This window comes from Pyricularia pennisetigena, assembly GCF_004337985.1.
Source record: "Pyricularia pennisetigena strain Br36 chromosome 4 map unlocalized Pyricularia_pennisetigena_Br36_Scf_6, whole genome shotgun sequence".
In the NCBI taxonomy this organism is placed as follows: Eukaryota; Fungi; Ascomycota; class Sordariomycetes; order Magnaporthales; family Pyriculariaceae; genus Pyricularia; species Pyricularia pennisetigena.
This window is the reverse complement of record NW_021940918.1, coordinates 1,986,738-2,003,034: the sequence shown is the minus strand read 5'-3', so window position 1 is coordinate 2,003,034 and position 16,297 is coordinate 1,986,738. Positions and strand designations below refer to the sequence as shown.

At 53.0% G+C, this 16,297-nt stretch overlaps 5 protein-coding genes across 5 annotated transcripts in view; 3 read left to right on the top strand and 2 right to left on the bottom strand.

The window, feature by feature from the left end:
- Nucleotides 1-294, top strand: part of PpBr36_06200 (uncharacterized protein) — a gene marked incomplete at both ends in the record, with an annotated part of 1,745 nt that extends 1,451 nt beyond the window's left edge. Inside the window, one exon of the mRNA XM_029893347.1 lies at nucleotides 48-294. Coding sequence (XP_029745915.1) covers nucleotides 48-294 — 247 coding nt within the window. The remainder of the gene's footprint in view (nucleotides 1-47) is intronic.
- Nucleotides 295-1,892: 1,598 nt separating this feature from the next.
- On the bottom strand, nucleotides 1,893-8,344 carry PpBr36_06199 (uncharacterized protein; the record flags this gene model as incomplete). The annotated part of the gene is made up of 6 exons (XM_029893346.1): nucleotides 1,893-2,099; nucleotides 2,213-3,783; nucleotides 3,871-4,014; nucleotides 6,959-7,437; nucleotides 7,543-7,907; nucleotides 8,036-8,344. The coding sequence occupies 6 exons, from the start codon at nucleotides 8,342-8,344 to the stop codon at nucleotides 1,893-1,895; spliced, it is 3,075 nt and encodes a 1,024-aa protein (XP_029746209.1).
- Nucleotides 8,345-9,108: 764 nt separating this feature from the next.
- PpBr36_06198 (uncharacterized protein) lies at nucleotides 9,109-10,892 on the top strand (the record flags this gene model as incomplete). Its single annotated transcript, XM_029893345.1, has 3 exons — nucleotides 9,109-9,862; nucleotides 9,968-10,092; nucleotides 10,203-10,892. The coding sequence occupies 3 exons, from the start codon at nucleotides 9,109-9,111 to the stop codon at nucleotides 10,890-10,892; spliced, it is 1,569 nt and encodes a 522-aa protein (XP_029746208.1).
- Nucleotides 10,893-11,669: 777 nt separating this feature from the next.
- On the bottom strand, nucleotides 11,670-13,244 carry PpBr36_06197 (uncharacterized protein; the record flags this gene model as incomplete). Its single annotated transcript, XM_029893344.1, has 1 exon — nucleotides 11,670-13,244. One exon carries the CDS (start codon nucleotides 13,242-13,244, stop codon nucleotides 11,670-11,672), a length of 1,575 nt encoding a protein of 524 aa, XP_029746215.1.
- A 2,544-nt stretch (nucleotides 13,245-15,788) lies between these two features.
- PpBr36_06196 (uncharacterized protein) overlaps nucleotides 15,789-16,297 on the top strand; it is a gene marked incomplete at both ends in the record, with an annotated part of 1,674 nt that continues 1,165 nt past the window's right edge. Inside the window, 3 exons of the mRNA XM_029893343.1 lie at nucleotides 15,789-15,880; nucleotides 15,986-16,055; nucleotides 16,153-16,289. Of these exons, the coding sequence (XP_029746214.1) occupies nucleotides 15,789-15,880; nucleotides 15,986-16,055; nucleotides 16,153-16,289 (299 nt within the window). The remainder of the gene's footprint in view (nucleotides 15,881-15,985; nucleotides 16,056-16,152; nucleotides 16,290-16,297) is intronic.

Genomic DNA, 16,297 nt, shown 5'->3' with positions numbered 1-16,297 from the left:
AAAAAAAAAAAAAAAAAAAAAGACTAACGACAGAAAACAAAAAACAGCAAAATCCAAGAACTCAGAGACGTCAGCAACCCCGCCCTCCAAGCCGTCGACCAGGAACACCGCGACGGCCGCTTCGTGGAGCTCAACGTCGTCGAGCAGATGAAGCAGATTCAGAAGTTCCCCGAGATCAAGCGGGCCATGGAGGAGAGGGGCCTCAGGATCCACGGCCTGGTCTACAGCAGGACCTGGAACAAGGCCGTGAAGATCGAGCTGCCCGGGGAGGAGAGGGACTGGCTGACCAGCTAGAGGCAAACCTTTGGAATCTCTGGGGGGGATGGCTTTTTTTTTTCTTGTTAGGGAACCAGAACTTTCATGTTCACGAAGATCCAGCGTCTTTATGAGAAAAACCTTTGATAGCGGAATTTCAAAAAGCGTTGCATCTGTTCAACAAGGCCCGCAGTCAAGTAGCAGCAGCAGCAGCAGCAGGCAGGCAGGCCTTCTCGACCAAGCAAAGCCAAGGGGAGATTAGAATAAACAACGAAAAACCAACATCGCCCAACCGTTCACCTACATTTTCCCACCACAGAACTCTTTACTCAGACGGTAGCTCGTACCACCACCATCTCCTCCTCGGCCTCTCACAAAGCCACTCACTATACCCCTGCTCGCCCTGTCATGTTCAACAAAACCCAACAGCTCCCGCGAGTGGGGCCATCAGGCGACAGGGGATGCCAAAAAAAAACCACTCGAGGGGTGGTATCGATGAAAAATGCGTCACCAGACCTCCCGGGCATAAGCAATGAATTGGAAACCCCGCCGCACAGAGATTTATCTTCTCAAGGGGGTTCGTCCAAAAGTTCAAGCATTTGCGATATAGCACCGCCTCTTGCCCCGTTGCATTTTTTGTGAACGTCCCCGAGTCAGCCCGTACGCGCGATTCCCGCACTTGTCGATGTGTCGATGTAAAAGACTGCCAATACAAGCGCATCAGGTACTTGCGAACTGTCCTCATCACTAATCACTGACAAAGAAGAAGAAGAGGGAAACACTACGAGATCGAATTTGCTGCCATTCTTTCAACCGGGTTACCTAGGACCAAATGTACTCAAGTCTATCTCGGTGACCAATCAGTCGCAGCGATGGAGGGCTGCATCAAGTGACCGTCCATTCCAGGGGTATCTTGGTCAAGTGCCTTGAATGGCGTTATAACAGAAATGTCAAGATGGCCAAATAGAACCCCTGGATTTTGCAAGGCAGGCTGTCTCAAAACCCGAGAAAATATGCAGATAATTGCAAGAGAGAATAAAAAAAAAATCATGGCAGAAATTTGATTCTAGAAAAAGAAAGAAAAGCGCCCCAGTAAAGCTGATATCAACCCGTGATGAGGACAAGAAAGAAAAATAAACCCCATAAAGAGTCCCTGATATTTGCTCAAAAAAGTAAACCCCCTCCTGGACGCCGGTAAAGGTCGATCTTGACTGAGCTCAACGAAGAAGAAAGAGATAAAAATAAAAATAAAACGAGAACGCAAGAGAGCCACGAAAGGCCATGTTCAAGCGATCCAACAAGCGAGTCAACCGAGAAAAAAAACAACCAGACGAAAAGAAGAAAATCTTTGTGTATCAATGATGCATGCGAGAAAAAAGAAAAAAAAGAACAGCTCCGGGCGCATCCCTTTTCTAAAATCATGAAGCGGCGCTATATGCCGGTTTTCGCCAATTCATTCCTTGGTGCGACGCGCTTTACACAACCAGTGTCTTTTGTCAAGTTTTTTTTTTTCTTTTTTCTTTTTTTTTTCTTCACTTTTGGCATCGAGGCTCGGCTATATAGCCTCTCCTCTTTATTTTCTTGATTTGATCCTCAGACGGGCAAGGCCGTAGAAAGAAACAAAAAGATTGTCAATTCTATCTTCCTCCCTGCAGGCTGCCGACAAACGAAGGGTCCTTAACACTACCGCCGGCGTCATCAAGTCCAGCAATCGGCCGGTTATAGCTGAAGCCCTGGAACTGGTCCTGCATTGTCTGTGAGAGAACTGGTCCTTCGACATAAGAATCTTGTGGTGCCTCGGATGTGAACTCGGGGTCAAAGTTGGTCGTATCGAGAGCATTGGCCTGTCGAAGGGGAAAGTTTGATCATGTTAGCAAGGAGGGGGGAAAAGTGTCTCGCATGCAAAAGAAGAAAAAAAAAAAAAAACAAAAAAGCTCATTCCGGACAATTCACTTACCACGCTGGGCTTGAACGCCGGCTCATACTTCCGCTGCAACAACTTGCGCCAGTCTATGGCGTGGAAGAAGGGGTGCGACTTGATCTCGGCCGCGCCACGTCCGCGCTCCGGCGATCCGAGACGGGTCTTGGGGTCGCGGTCCAAAAGCTTCCTCAGCAAGTCCTGAGCGGCAGGCGGTACGACCTCGGGGCCCGGGAAGTCGAGAGGCTGGTACAGGATCTTCTTGTACATCTCGTTCGTGTTCTCGTCGTAGAAAGGAGGTAGGCCCGTCAACATTTCATACAGCAGCACGCCCAGGGTCCACCAGTCGACAGCCTTGTCGTATCCCTTGCCCTCGAGGAGCTCGGGCGCCAGGTACTCGGGCGTTCCGCAAAAGGTGTTGGTGTGGTCCTCGTCCTTCATGTCCAGCTTGCACAGGCCAAAGTCGCAGAGGGCAATGTGGCCTTGGTAGTCGAGCAGGATGTTCTCGGGCTTGAGGTCGCGGTAGACGACGTTGAAGCCGTGCAGACACTCGAGCGCACAGATGAGCTCGGCCGTGTAGAACCGCGAACGGTTGACGTCGAACCGCTGCTCCTTCTGCAGGTGGTGGAACAGCTCACCGCCGTTGACGAAGGCCAAGACGAAGTAGAGCTTCTCGGGGGATTGGAAGGCGAACTTGAGCGGCACGATGAAAGGGTTGTTGATCTGGGCCAGGACGGAGCGCTCGGCCAGGGTGTGGGTGACCTCGGAGCGCGAGATGATGTGTGCTTTCCGGATCGTCTTGAGGGCGTAGATTCGGTTCGTGTCCTTCTTGCGCACCTGCATGACCTTGCCGAAGCTGCCCTTGCCGACCACCTTGAGGAGCTCAAAGTCCTCGTCGAGCTTGAGTTTGCCAGTCCTATTGGCGACAAACTCAACGCCGATCTTGAGGCGGCCCGTGCCGTACTGCACGTCGGCCCAGTCGACGCCGCTGAAGCCGAGCGCCCGCTCCCGCTTGGCCCACTCGGCCTGGGCCTTCTCCTTGTCCTTCTTGCTCATCTTGGGATCCTCAACGAACGGCTGCCTCTCCTCAAATCGCGGCTGAATCCGGCAGACGCCCAGGAAAATATCCTGGCTGCGTCCTGATCCGGGTGGTGCGTTGGGGTTTCTTATGTAGAGGTGGATCGTGAGCTCCGTGACCCGGGAGACGTCGAACTTGTACTGCGTGTTGGAACCTGCCCAGAGAGGATTGTCGGGAGTGCCTTCGACCGAGTTTACAAAGACTTGAACCTTATCGAAGTCGATCAGGGCATAGGGCATGTACTTGCCCGAGAATCGACCATGGTTTGTTGGCAGGGTTCCGAAGCCGCCGCCTGACGTCTGCGGCCTTCCGTTGAAGGCGCCAGGACTTTTTTGTGACGAGCCGGGTCGGACCGAGCCGGCGACGCCGAAGCCATTGCCGGTCGAGACCGAAGACGAATGTTGGTTACCGATGCCAAACGCTGCCCGATGCTGCTCCGGTAGCGAAAAGCCCTGGCCCTCATGTATAGTAACCACGAGGATGCCTGGTTTTGAGGGCTTGACGACCGGTGCCTGGGTTAGAGTTTCTATCGCTGGTCGAGGGGGTTGGATCCTCGAGTTAGCGTTTGATGCATCCATCGGTTACAAGCCCGAGCTGCCGAAGCGAGGATGAGACATACCGACGTTGCTCTCATTTGTCGGCGTCGCCGCTCCCGAGATTCCAGAATCTCCACTCTTGTCATCTTTGTCGGTGATTGTGGACGTCGAGGGAGATCGGGAAAAGGTATTTGACAGCGTCGTGGTTAGGTGGGTTTCCTTGAGCTCTAGCAAGTGAGAGTAGTGTCAGCGGTGGGATGATTACTATAGCAAGCGTGTAACCTTTCTTTTCTTTCTCTCTTTTTTTTCAACGGCGCCAACGCAAGTATCCGGCAGATGCATCTCCAGACACCATCGCCAGATGAAGAAGATGTCATCAGACAAAGAGGAGCAGAGGGCAGGCTCCGTCTGGATTCAAAAAGCAGTCAGAAAAAAGTATTTACGAGGTACGCACTCTTTGTTAGCTTCCAGGACATGTTGGGCGAAAATCGTGGTCCCGAGACCAGATAGATGACGAGGGGAGATTCTTGTACGTAGACAAGGCAGGAGGAATGTGGTCGATGCAGAGGGGGGGAAGAAAACAAGTCAAGTGTGATCTGCCCTGCTCTGCTGTGCTGCTGACGAGGAGCTGACTTCTCAGAATGAGTTTGAATTGCAAAAAAAATGGGGTATCGAAGTCTGGGTAAGAAGTGATGGAGGACTGATTTTGAGTCACTGTAAATAGTCCCAAAAGTCAAGTCTGGTCGTTGGTTGCGAAGTTGGACAGTGGCCGACCAGCGGTGGAAAGTTGATCGCTGACTGACCCCTTGGATCCGGCACGGATTAGTTGGTGCGCAACAGGGAGGAGGGGTTCCGGTCTGTCCTTGGTGGGATGGCTTGGAATGGATGGATGGATGGATGGATGGGGGTGGGTTGACAGAACGCTGGGTAGGGTAGCATGGAGGCCGAGGCGGACTGACTACTGACTCCGCACAGTCCAGGTCCGTGGCTGGGGCGTTTGGGACTGTTAGCTTCGCCTGCCGCGTAAAGCAAAAAAAAAAAAAAAAAAAAGCCAACGGTTTCTTCTTACTGGAGGGAGCCCGGCAGTTTGGAAATATCACCAGGACTGGCTGTGTACCTGTCACAAAATACATAGTACGCAATGGTAGGTAGGCTGCAGTCTTCTAATCTAGACTTTTAGCTGGTTTGGTTTTTTTGACAGAATTGGTAATTACAGGGCCATGCGGCGTACGGCTGATGCGCATGGGGGGGGGACATGAATGAACATTAAAATCTACAGCTACGTGGTACAATAGACAGTTGGCAGACCTAATCAGTTGCATTATTGGTTTTCTTCTTCTGATTCTTCTTCTTCTTCTATTTTACTTTCTGAGCCTTCTCTACTTTTTCCGACTGTGCTTCAGGGGCAAATGGAGTTCTTCTTTTCGCTTCTTATTCATGGATAATGGGCTTGGGCAGGGTAAAAAAGGAGCTGAGACTTGTCCATGTGACGATCTGTTGGGCAAAGTGGAATCTATCTAGGGGCTGTACATTTGCGGCGTAAGCTCATCTTTACATAGTGCATAGTGTACATGTACCTGCAGATTTATGAGCCAAGTACCTTATCTCTTGTGTGTGTTCTTTTTTTTTTTTCTCTTCTCTTTTTTTGCTCCTTAATTATCGGAGGGAATTCGCAGACAACATCAGCTGATTGCCACTAGCGGTCTAGATGATAGCTATGGTCATAATTACCTACATAGTAGTAGACAAGCCATCTCACCCGAGTTAGTTGAAGCGAAAAGCTGAAGTTGGCCAAGTTGCTATTTATTGATTGCAGACCGTCGTCGGACGAATCCCCGACCGTGCACCCTTCAGCGGACTACCCTAGCCAGGTTTGTGTAGGTACAGCATAGTCCCGAACCGGAGGTCATCGGAAGCTCTGAACCCTGAAGAAGATCAATTCCTTCTTTTTTTTTCTCCAACGATTCGCTGCATCGTCGCCAGGGCTGAGACGGAAAATCATTCATTTTGATGTCAAGCGTTCTTAATATATTTATTACTGTCACAAAAAAAACTAATGAATGGCCATTCTTTTTTTCTTCTCTTTTCCCCGCGAATGAAACCCTGGTGGGATTCACCGGTACCTGCCCTTGGTAAAATCCCTCGAGCCGAGTGTGAACCCATATTAATCATCAAGGTAGAAAGAGCCACTCATGAGAAGGAAGGGATTGACAACCCGGCCTGATTGAGTGGAATCCAATTGAGGCTGACCTCTTTTTTTTTTCCCTCTTGTCCTTCTCTCGTCTTCCCCATGCGTGGGGTTCGATAAAACCGCGCACTAAACCATAAGGTAAGTAAGTACCATTGGTAATCCTGGCCCCTGATTCGGCGGGGTTAGGTGAGGTTCGGTAAGTACTACAAGCAAGTAAGTACCTTCGGGTGAAACACTACCACATCGCAGTAGTGAGTTTGTAACATTTCGTGTGGTTTTGGTCAGCACCGTCGTGGTTATGTACCTGCGGGTCCCACACCCTCCCCCCGGCGGAGGCCTCGGAACTGCAGGCGGGGAGGAACAATGTCAAGATTCGCTGTGCTACTTTCACGTCTCGTATGTTGGGATCGACACCGGTGGTGTTTTCCAAGTTCTCCAAACGCAAAGTCTATTGTTGGTTTTACAGGGAAGACTACCTGGGGCCGTGACGTGGAGACGAGAGTAGGACAGATTTGCATTTGGAACTCTGGCAGTTGCTTTCGTATTTTTCCACCATAGTACAGCTAAATCGGTGGCGCTGCCTCGGTTACTTCGTCGGTTCAGGGAAAAAAAAAAAAAAAAAAAAAGGCCAGGTACTTGGAGACAGGTACCTGTCCAGCCCCCGACGCGTGGCAGTGGATCTGTGCTTGATCCCCAATCCACCAAGACCGTTGAAGAGTTGTCTTTGGCGCAGAATATAATAGCTGGGTCGAGAGACGGCATGCGACTTTGGAGCTCTTCCAAGGTACACTGTCCAGATACCATACCGAGTCGGCATGGATATGTATGTACCAGCGAGGTTCGCGGAAACTGAGCCAAGATTGCGGCCCAAGTCGACATTAACTTTTCAGTAGTGTCGCCGCGGTCATAGTGTCGCTCTGATGGATCTCACGGATTCATCCACGTGGGTATCAACCTGGCGCATTATCATGAAATCGCACCTCGGGTGATTTGCGCTCTTTCTATGCCAGTCGTGTTTCTTGGGACCCCTCCTCTTCCCAGGCTTGCGGCCGTTCCGCGGTCGGCCGAGCATGAGGTCTTGCGCCGGTGCGACCAGGGGCCCGGATCGCCCGTCAGGTCGCCGCAGCCGCCGCCGCCTCCGCCGCTACCATGCAACATGTTGCTTCCGCCGCTGCCTGCGCCGCTGCCTGCGCCGCTGCTCTGGTTGGTGGTGGCGGCGGTGGCCTGGAAGCCGCGCTTGCCCGGCACCTCGGTCAGCTCGTAGGGCGCCTCGACTGCCAAGGTGAAGCCGCCGAACGTGTCGAGGACGTACTTGATGCTGGAGGTGCAGGCGGTGATTACGGAGAGGCAGAAGGACGCCTGCTGCCAGATTGCGGGCGGCAGCGCGAGCCAGGTAAAGTCCTCGTCGCTGTAGAGGTGTCGGGTCGAGAGGAGGCTGGGGATGATGGTTATGGGACAGCTGGCGAGTTCGTTTCGTCAGTAGACGCACGAATAAAAAAAAAAGAGAGAAAAAAAAAGATGCTAATTGCTGCGGAGAATGACCATCAGCGGTCGGAGTCGTTACATTATTCTTGTGCCAAACAGCACCAATACCAGGGCCTTTTTGGACAACTGCACACGCCAGACCATGGCGATGGAGAGAGCGCATAAGAGGACATCGGTCATGGCGTTCATGGTCCCGTTATAAAGGTATATCATGGCGATTCTCGGGCATTGCGACTGGTTCTCAGCTGCCCAGGGCTTTGGGAGGGGGCATTGGAATAGGGTGGCAAGGATGCCGGTGACAAATGCGGCGGCGACGAGGCTGCTCAGGGCTCTTGTAGCCGTGTGCATGCGACCGTAATCGTTGATGTTCTTGATAAACATGCACGTGGAAAACTTGGCGCAGAACACGGCCGAGATTCCCAGGATCGATATGGCGTAATTCGTCTAGACGGGGGAGCGTCGCCGAGATTTTTTTTTTTTTTTTTTTTCCTGTTTAGCGTGCTTGTCCAGTCTGTTTGGAACCACAACTATGGGGGGGTTGGGATTTTGTCTCTTCTGTTCGGTTTGTTTACCTTTTGGACGGCGTCGACGTCAACCTTGTCGTCCATCTTGTGTAGTCCCACGCCCATATTTGCCGAGTAGACGGAGCATGCAGAGTAGGCCAGCAGCAGCACCGCGCCAGTGCACAGGACGGATTCGGAGTCGTGAAGGGTTTTGGTTCGGATCCGGCGACGAAGGGCAAGCTTTATACCGATGCTGCCCAGCACAATCACCGCAAAGACGACGGCAAAGATGACCAGGAAAGCTCTGTGGTCATCGTTGGTGACTTTATAGAAGGGCTCCGAGACGACTGTGATGGTTTTGTAATGCGTGACAACCATGACAAATGGGAGAAGATGGTGAAGGTGCAGCCAAGTCGCAATCCTTTAGCTCTCTGTATCCATACTGGTTTTGAAGTAGGTTACAGGGACTAAACTAATCCTTCCGGTTTAAGAAGCATTGCGAGGACGGATTGGGGGGGATATTGAAGAAGCTTCGTCCAGTGCATGGCTGAAAGGTCCATAGTTTTCAATGCGGAGGGTCTGGGGATTTGCAGCAGCAACAAACACCATCTGGACCAGAATAGTTCGGAAACCATATAGAGCTTTTGCGCTAACCTTTTCATTAAGACCAGCAGCAACCAACACATCGGACTGACATGCTAAACTTCTTGAATAGGCTAAGTAGCGGGTCCAATTGAGAGGGAACAGATGGATTGGATGACTGGTTTTCCATCGCAAAAACCTACTGAAAGACTCTGAAGGCGAGTCAAACGAGTAGTGATGGCGTCGGCGACTTTTCAGTATAAAGATCCATAACCTGGCCGGGAAAAGACGAGCTAACGAGAAAGGGCCGAATCGTCCCAAAGCAACTCCCAGACTACTGGCTACGGGTATTCTCTTTCCTCCTTTTGCATTTTCGGTGCATTGCCTGTCATCAGACCACGAAGTTCACATGAAGCATGCGTGCGCTCTAGTTTGACTCGCAGAATATGCAGCGAGAAACCTTGGGGTCTGGAGATAAAATATGCTTTCTCCCGGCTGCGAAAACTACTCCTCTAGGCCAAAAAGAAAAAAAAAAGAGAAATGGAAATATTTCCCTTACGATGACAACAAGCAACACAGAAGCCATGTCATTCCAGGAAGTCGGCTCGTCACCGGCCGAGAAGCCCAGATACTCGTACGACGACACCACGCTGGTCAGGCAGACGCGCACAAGGCGGCTCTTCAGCACGGAGCAGCTCTTCGCGCTGAACCTGGCCATGTACGGCACGTGGTACGGCGTGGGCGGCAACGTCTACTTTGCGTTGCAGAACGGCGGACCGCAGGGCTGGCTGTTTGGCTACGTGATCGTGTCCCTGGGGGTGGGCTGCCAGGTGGCGTCGTTTGCCGAGATGGCTTCCGTCAGGCCCGTCGCCGGCGCGCAGTACTACTGGACGTACCACTACGCCCCTCCCCGGACGCGGCGGTTCCTGACCTGGATGCAGGGCTGGACCACCTGGCTGGGCTACGTCTCCATGCTCGCTAGCTACTTCAACGCCGGCATCATCACCCTGCAGGGCGCCATCAACGTTGCGCACACGGACTGGACGCCCACCGGCTGGCAGACCACGCTCATGATCATGACGTATCTCGTTTTGATCGCGGCCGTGAACCTGTGGGCGTTCTGGGCCGTGCCTTGGTTCGAGCTGCTCGCCGGCGTAGTGAACGTGGTTTTGTTTCTTGTCGTCCTCGTTGTGCTTTGGGTTGTGGCGCCGCGGAACAGCCTCGACATCTTTTTGACGAAAAGCAGTGTCAGTGGTTGGGGTGACTTTGTTTCTTTCAACGTCGGCTCACTTGCCACCATTTATCTGTTTATTGGTGAGGCTCGCACTGATTGTGAAGTTGAAAGAAAAAAAAAAAGATATTGGGGAAAAGCAAAGATAGACTGACACTTAAAAAAAAAACCTCCATCTCCGCCAACAGCATTCGAAGGTACCGTACACCTGGGCGAGGAGACACGCAATCCAAAGCGTGCCGTTCCCGCGGGCATGTTCTGGGGTTACGTTGCGAATCTTGTCATGGGCTTCATCATGGTGATTACATTCGGTGTAAGTCTCGGCTCTTTTGCCAAACCCAATCACCGCTTGACTTGACTTGAGTTGATCAAGACACGAGAGCATTTTTTTTCTTTTCTTTTTCTAAAGCAGTTCATGCGCAGATCGCCATGCCAGACCTCGACGAGATCCTCTCCTCCATCAGCCCCATCTCCACCATCTTGAACCACGCCACCTCGTCCCCGACCGCCACCGTCGCCATGGTCTCGGCCATGATGCTGGGCAACTTCGCCGGCGCCATCGGCAACCTGTCGTCCGTGTCGCGCCTCACCTGGGCCTGGTCTCGCGACGGCGGCCTCCCGCGGTACTTTGCCGTGGTGGACGGGCGCACGCGCGTGCCCATGCGCGCGGTCCTGGGCACCGCGGCCATCATAGCCGTGCTCGCCCTGCTGACGCTCAACGACCGCGCCTTCATCGCGTTTGGCGCCATCACGGCCCTGTCGGCCCTGGCCCTGTACGTCAGCTACGCCATCGCGCTCTGCTGCGTCATGTTTGCGCGGCTCGGCGGCGGCGGCGGCGGCGGCGGCCTCGAGCTGGGCGAGTGGAACTGCGGCGGGTTCGGGCTGTTTTTCAACGCGGCCGGCCTGCTGTACACCGTCTACCAGATCGTCTGGCTGCCCTTTCCGAACCTGCTACCCGTCACCGCCACCAACATGAACTATTCGGGTCCCTTGTACGTGCTCGTCATCGCCTGCGCCCTCGGCTATTGGTTCTTGTGGGCCAGGGGCCACTGGGAAGGTCCGAACACGAAGGTGGTCGAGATAGTGCTGCAGAGGAACGAGGATGCTAGGTAGCGGATGGACGGGAGCGCATCTGTACAGATAGATGTATTTTTCTGTATTGTGCTAGCCGCCGAGTTTTCGGCCCGTCGCAGCACGGAAATCGTCAACATCTCGACGTTGGGCTGGCCGAGGCGCGTCCTTCCAGACGACCAAGTTAAGTCTGAGAGAGCGCTCGTCCAGGCGGGCGTGGAGCCACGCAGCCTAGGATGAAAACCCACCAGAGTGCCGGTTTTGTGGTCCTACCAGACCCTGTACGACTTGGCCAGCCAGTCGTCGTGGGAACAGGTCTTTTTGTCGACCGTCAGCCCCTTCCTGCTCCGTCTCATAAATTACGCAAGGCGATGTTGTGGCATGGTTCTATTTTTGGACGGCACACCGCTTGTTTGTTGCGAGTGACGGAGCCTGAGACTTTTTCAGGGGAAATGACTTGAGTCCTAATGCCATGCTTGTCCAGCTCCTCCTTTTGCGCCGATCATAGAGCGGTTGGGTATGTTGGGGCTGCAATATTGTTGTCACTCGTGCGACTGGAGCTAAGGAGAATAAGAGGCAACTTGTCAGATGACAAGTGCGGATAGACCAATCCAATGTGCTTCAAGGTGAACGTTGCGCACTCAAAAACAGACGGTTGGCTTCAGAGCCGCATGCGGGTCGGTCCAGCGTGAATGTGTCAGGGGCAAAGGTTGGTCGGACGTTTTCTTTATTTTTTTTTTTTTTCTTCTTCTATTTTTTTTTTTTCATCTGGACTGTACCATCCCATTCCAAACATCAGAGTCTGTCAACCATTACACTCTATGACTTTTCCCTCCTCTGAACCCGTATCTTGGCAGTCATATCCGGCACCCTGTTCACGCCAAACCACATGTTGGGCGTCTTTTCGCGCGGCGAGATGTCGTAGTTGAGCACAATGTACGCCATCATCATCTTGAGCTCCAGGGCGGCAAAGAACCTGCCGGGACAGGCGTGGCGGCCGTGGCCAAACGCCAGGAACTCGGGCTTGGTGGTGGGGAAGGCGTTCCTGGCGCGCTCGACGTACGAGGTGGCGCCGCCGCCGTCGTCGGCCCGCGCGTCCGAGAACCGAAACGACCGGAACTCCTCGGCGCCCGGGTAGACGGCCTCGTCGTGCAGCACGCCGTACGCCGGCAGGCACACCCAGCCTCCCCGCGGCACGTGCAGGCCCGACGGCGTCGTCACGCCGCCCGCCGCCACCACCTTGCGCTCCACGCCGAGCGTGACGAACGAGTTGAGCCGCGCGCTCTCGCGGAACACCGAGTCGAGCTTCTCCATGCGCGCCACCGCCCGCTTCGTCCAGCCGTGCTCGGCCACCACGGCGCGTATCTCGGCCCGGAGCTCGGCCGCGACCGAGCCTTTGCTCGCCGCCAGCTCCAGCACCGCCGCCGTCTGCGTGAGCGACGACGTGTGGATCGCCGCAAAGTTGAGCATGAGCGTGCGGCCCGCCAGCATGTCGAGCTCCCACATGGTCGGGTCGCCGCTCTCCTTGGCCTGGCGGATCGTCCACTGCAGAAAGTCGTTCGGCTCGCCCTCGTCCTCGGCCTCGGCCTCGGCCTCGACGCCCCGGGCCCGAGCATCCCAGGCCGCCAGCCGGCGGTTCACCTCGGGCGCGATGGCGCGCTTGTAGCGGCGCAGGCGCGTCTTGGCGGCGAGCGTGACCAGGGGCGCGAGGACCGGCCGCAGCGGCTTCCAGGTGAAGGTCAGGATCTGCGCCGAGATCAGCACGTCCTGGGCGCAGGCGGTGCTCAGCTTGAGGAAGTCCTCGTCGCGGCTGAAGGAGGCGCCGAGGATGATGCGGGCCGTGACGCCGGCGATGATGCGCGTCGTGGTCTCGTAGAGGTTCACCTCCCGCGCCTCGCCCGGCCTGTCGCCCCAGCACTTTTCGAACCCGACCCGGACCTCGTCCAGCACGTCGGGCGCCAGGTTGCCGAGCTGCCCGTTCAGCGTCACCGTCACGACGCGGTTGTTGGCCGTGTCGTGGGCCAGGCGGCGGTCCAAGCTGGTGTGGTCCAGCTGCAGGGTCTCGTGGGCCGCGAGGTGGAAGCTGAGCACGTCGTCGGGCTGGTTCAGGTACCACTCGACATCGGACAGCGGGAGCATGACGCTGGTCCGGTGCGACGCCGGGACGACCACGGGCTGGCCTTTGTACCTTTGGTAGCCCTCGCGGAGGCTGGCCTCGAAGTCGACAATGTTTCTCCATCTCGCCTGGAGCATGGGGAACCAGTCGCCTTCCTTGGCGCCGACGATGGGCAGATCTGGCAGCTTGGGCGACCTGACCACGAGGTGATGGAGAATATATCCGACCAGGAGCAGGACCGGCGCGGCCACGGCCGGACGCGCAAGGAGCTCGAGCATTTCCAAGGGCGATTTGAAGAGACGAGGCGGGAAATCGTTATTTGTTTGCTTGTTAAAAGATAAACAACAGTGTTGACAAGCCTTATTAATTGGGGGACAATCGCAAAGCTCAAGGTTTGATTTTCGATTAATTTAGTTATACAGAGGCTTTCTCAATTGTATGATGTGCGGGTGAGAGTTGGCAATGTACAATGTTTTTTTTATGCGATAATTATTTTGATCGACAGCTATTTTTTTCCATGTTATATATAGCCAAGGCTCCAAACCAAATTCTTTGTTGAATCCAAAACCAATTCCTTCCTTTTTTTTCTCTCTCGCTTTTAACTGACGTGGTTATTGACGTGGAGCCCCCCAGGGTAGGAATGCCCACACGATCAATTGGGCAACTAAACGCCTCTACCAAGAGCAAAGAAGGCGACATCAAGGCTACAGAAAAAAAAAAAGAGCCCAGATAATAGAACCAACGCCAGAAAATAACTGCCGGTTAAGAGAAACGCCGTTGTGCCCTTTCAATAATCCGTCCAGGCATTATATTGATCGGCCGCTTCCCACCCTTGATGCGCATCCTAGCCTTGCCAATGACGCACTCCAACTCCAACAACCTGGAAGAAAACGCCACATTTGTCTCGGCAATTCAGCATCTTTACCCATTGAGCAGTTGAGCAGCTGAGCTCGGTCCCCGAGCATAAAATGATGGATAATGTAACAACGCGCATGGGATACCAACCCAAGAATATTGGATCAACCCTTTTTTTTTTTTTTTTTTTTTTTCTCTCTCTCTTCAGGTGGGCTCTGACTGGCACAGGTTACATAGGAGTCGATGGAGGCTTGCCCCGCGAGAAGATATCGTTGCTTGGCAACGTGCCGTCTTTTATTATTGTGCAGCTTCGTTGTAGAAGCTTGATTCCAAGTCATGATTGTGTCGACTCTGCGTCTAATGATTACTATCCGTATTTGCTACTGACCGTATTTGGTTGGAGAATAATTACAACGAATTGGGTTCTCCAGAGTTATAGTCCCCTGTTTTGGACCTCACTCAGTTGGAGCGACAAGAAGCGCCTTTCTCTGTTCTCTGATCCTGATAGTCTCAGTATCCCCGTCCCAAGAACCTTGTTGATTTATTCAAGTTGTTTATCAGGGTCTTATTCGTGATATCAAAAGCTGCTGGTTAGGTCCAAGTCAGGAAACTACTATGCCCCTACACGCTCAAATTACTAAACAAGGTACCTACCTATTTGCATCTTAAGGTGTGCAAGTGCCAATAAAAGGCTTTCCCATGCCCGGGACAATTCGATGCCCAAAGGCCCATGTTCACTTATCATTTCCTTATTTAGACGTGGGATTTCTCTGCTGTAAAAAAGTGGTTTTATGGTTGCTGAACTATCTCTTTACAAGCAATCCTATCTGTCAATTATAACCTATCTTCTGTAGATATAGTACACAAAGCCCCAGAAACTGTCTCTTTACACGATAGTGCATGTCAGGAGAAAAAAAAACCCATCTACCCTGCTCCCACCTGCAGCATCTTAAAACTTACCCCTTGCCAAAACACGAAAAAAAAACTTGGGCAGACTTTGCTAGGGCCAAACTTGGCTCGGCGGACCGCAAATTATAAATGCCCAAGGATACATGGCAGTTTATTCTCCGAAAATAACCCGCTTATGCAAAACGCCTGGCTTCATACCAGGACCATCTTTGTTGATTTTACCGTCTCTGCAAACTCTACATGGTGTCTTGGTCTCGGGATGAGACTGTTTCCAGATAAAAAAAAAAGCCCTTGGTCCCAAGAATAAAACCCCCCTCGATGCCTATACTCGGACGAAAACCCACAGTCGGCTAGAGCAGTCTTTTTTTTCAACATCAGACCGTCCGGAGCCACCTAGTTCGCCCATTGACCGAACCCTTTCCCATAACCGGAAAGCAGATACCGAGTCTAGCGTCCGCTTCGGAGAAGACATGAATTACTCAAGAAGCTCACACAGCCCCCCCGGCCTAGCGGCTTTCTTGTTTTTTTTTTTTCGTTTTGGAAGAAAAAAGAACAGAAAAAAAAACTTTCCTGGTTCCCTGGATGGGCTGTCTGTAGGTGATCAGGACTAATTCTACAGAGTCGCTGGCCATCGGGGCGCTCACATGTCTTTTGTTTCCCGCCGACCAGTCCCTGTATCGCCACCATGTAGCCCGTGAACGCCGCCGCGGTTGCATGTTGCTTTGCGCCCGAAAAAAAAAACAAAAGACAAAAACGGGTGTGCAACCCTCCCGTGGTGAGGGATGGTTCCTCAAACACGCTACCGCAACCTTGATCCCTCTGCCTCTACTCAACGACCGGGAGCCTGGAAAGGTGCTACCGCTGACTTGGAAACTGTCATTGGCTTTTTTTTTTCTTTTCGAAAGTTGTATGCCCTAGCAGTGCCCGGGACATCTTGACAACCAAAACCTATTTGTGCCCGGTGGAGCCAGAAAAATATAGAGCATTTTTATAGATATCTTTTTTTTTTCTCTCTCTTCTTCTACACACCTCCGTAGCAGCAGCTCCTCCCACGCAAGATGGGTGCCCCCGAAGACGAGTTTGCCGACCAGATCAAGGTCCAGGGCTGGACTATGTATGCGGTGGGGTTGATGTTTGTAGGCCTGCGCATGTGAGTGCCAAGAAGTGTCGAGTTGTTTGCCTGGTGTCTATTCCGGGCTTGCTTTTTTCTTATTCTCCACATTTAGGGCAAAAAAACTGACATGTATTTCCTCAGGTATGCAAGCATCACGAAGCTTGGCTGGAGGCACTTGCGCCTTGATGACATATTGATGTTGCCGGCCCTGGTGAGCCCTCTTTTGGCGGTTGCAGCCTTGGACCAAACTTCTTTTTTTTTTCTTCTTCTTGGAACAATATTATTTGCTGACACATCCCTAACCCCAGGTTCTCTACACAGGCCTCATCGTGGGACTAAACATCACATGTTCGGGAGGCGGATCGATTCCGTATCCGCCAGACGCCGCTGGCCCTCTGACCGAAGAAGACATCCAGGAGCGCATCAGGGGATCCAAGATCGCCCTGTGAGCAG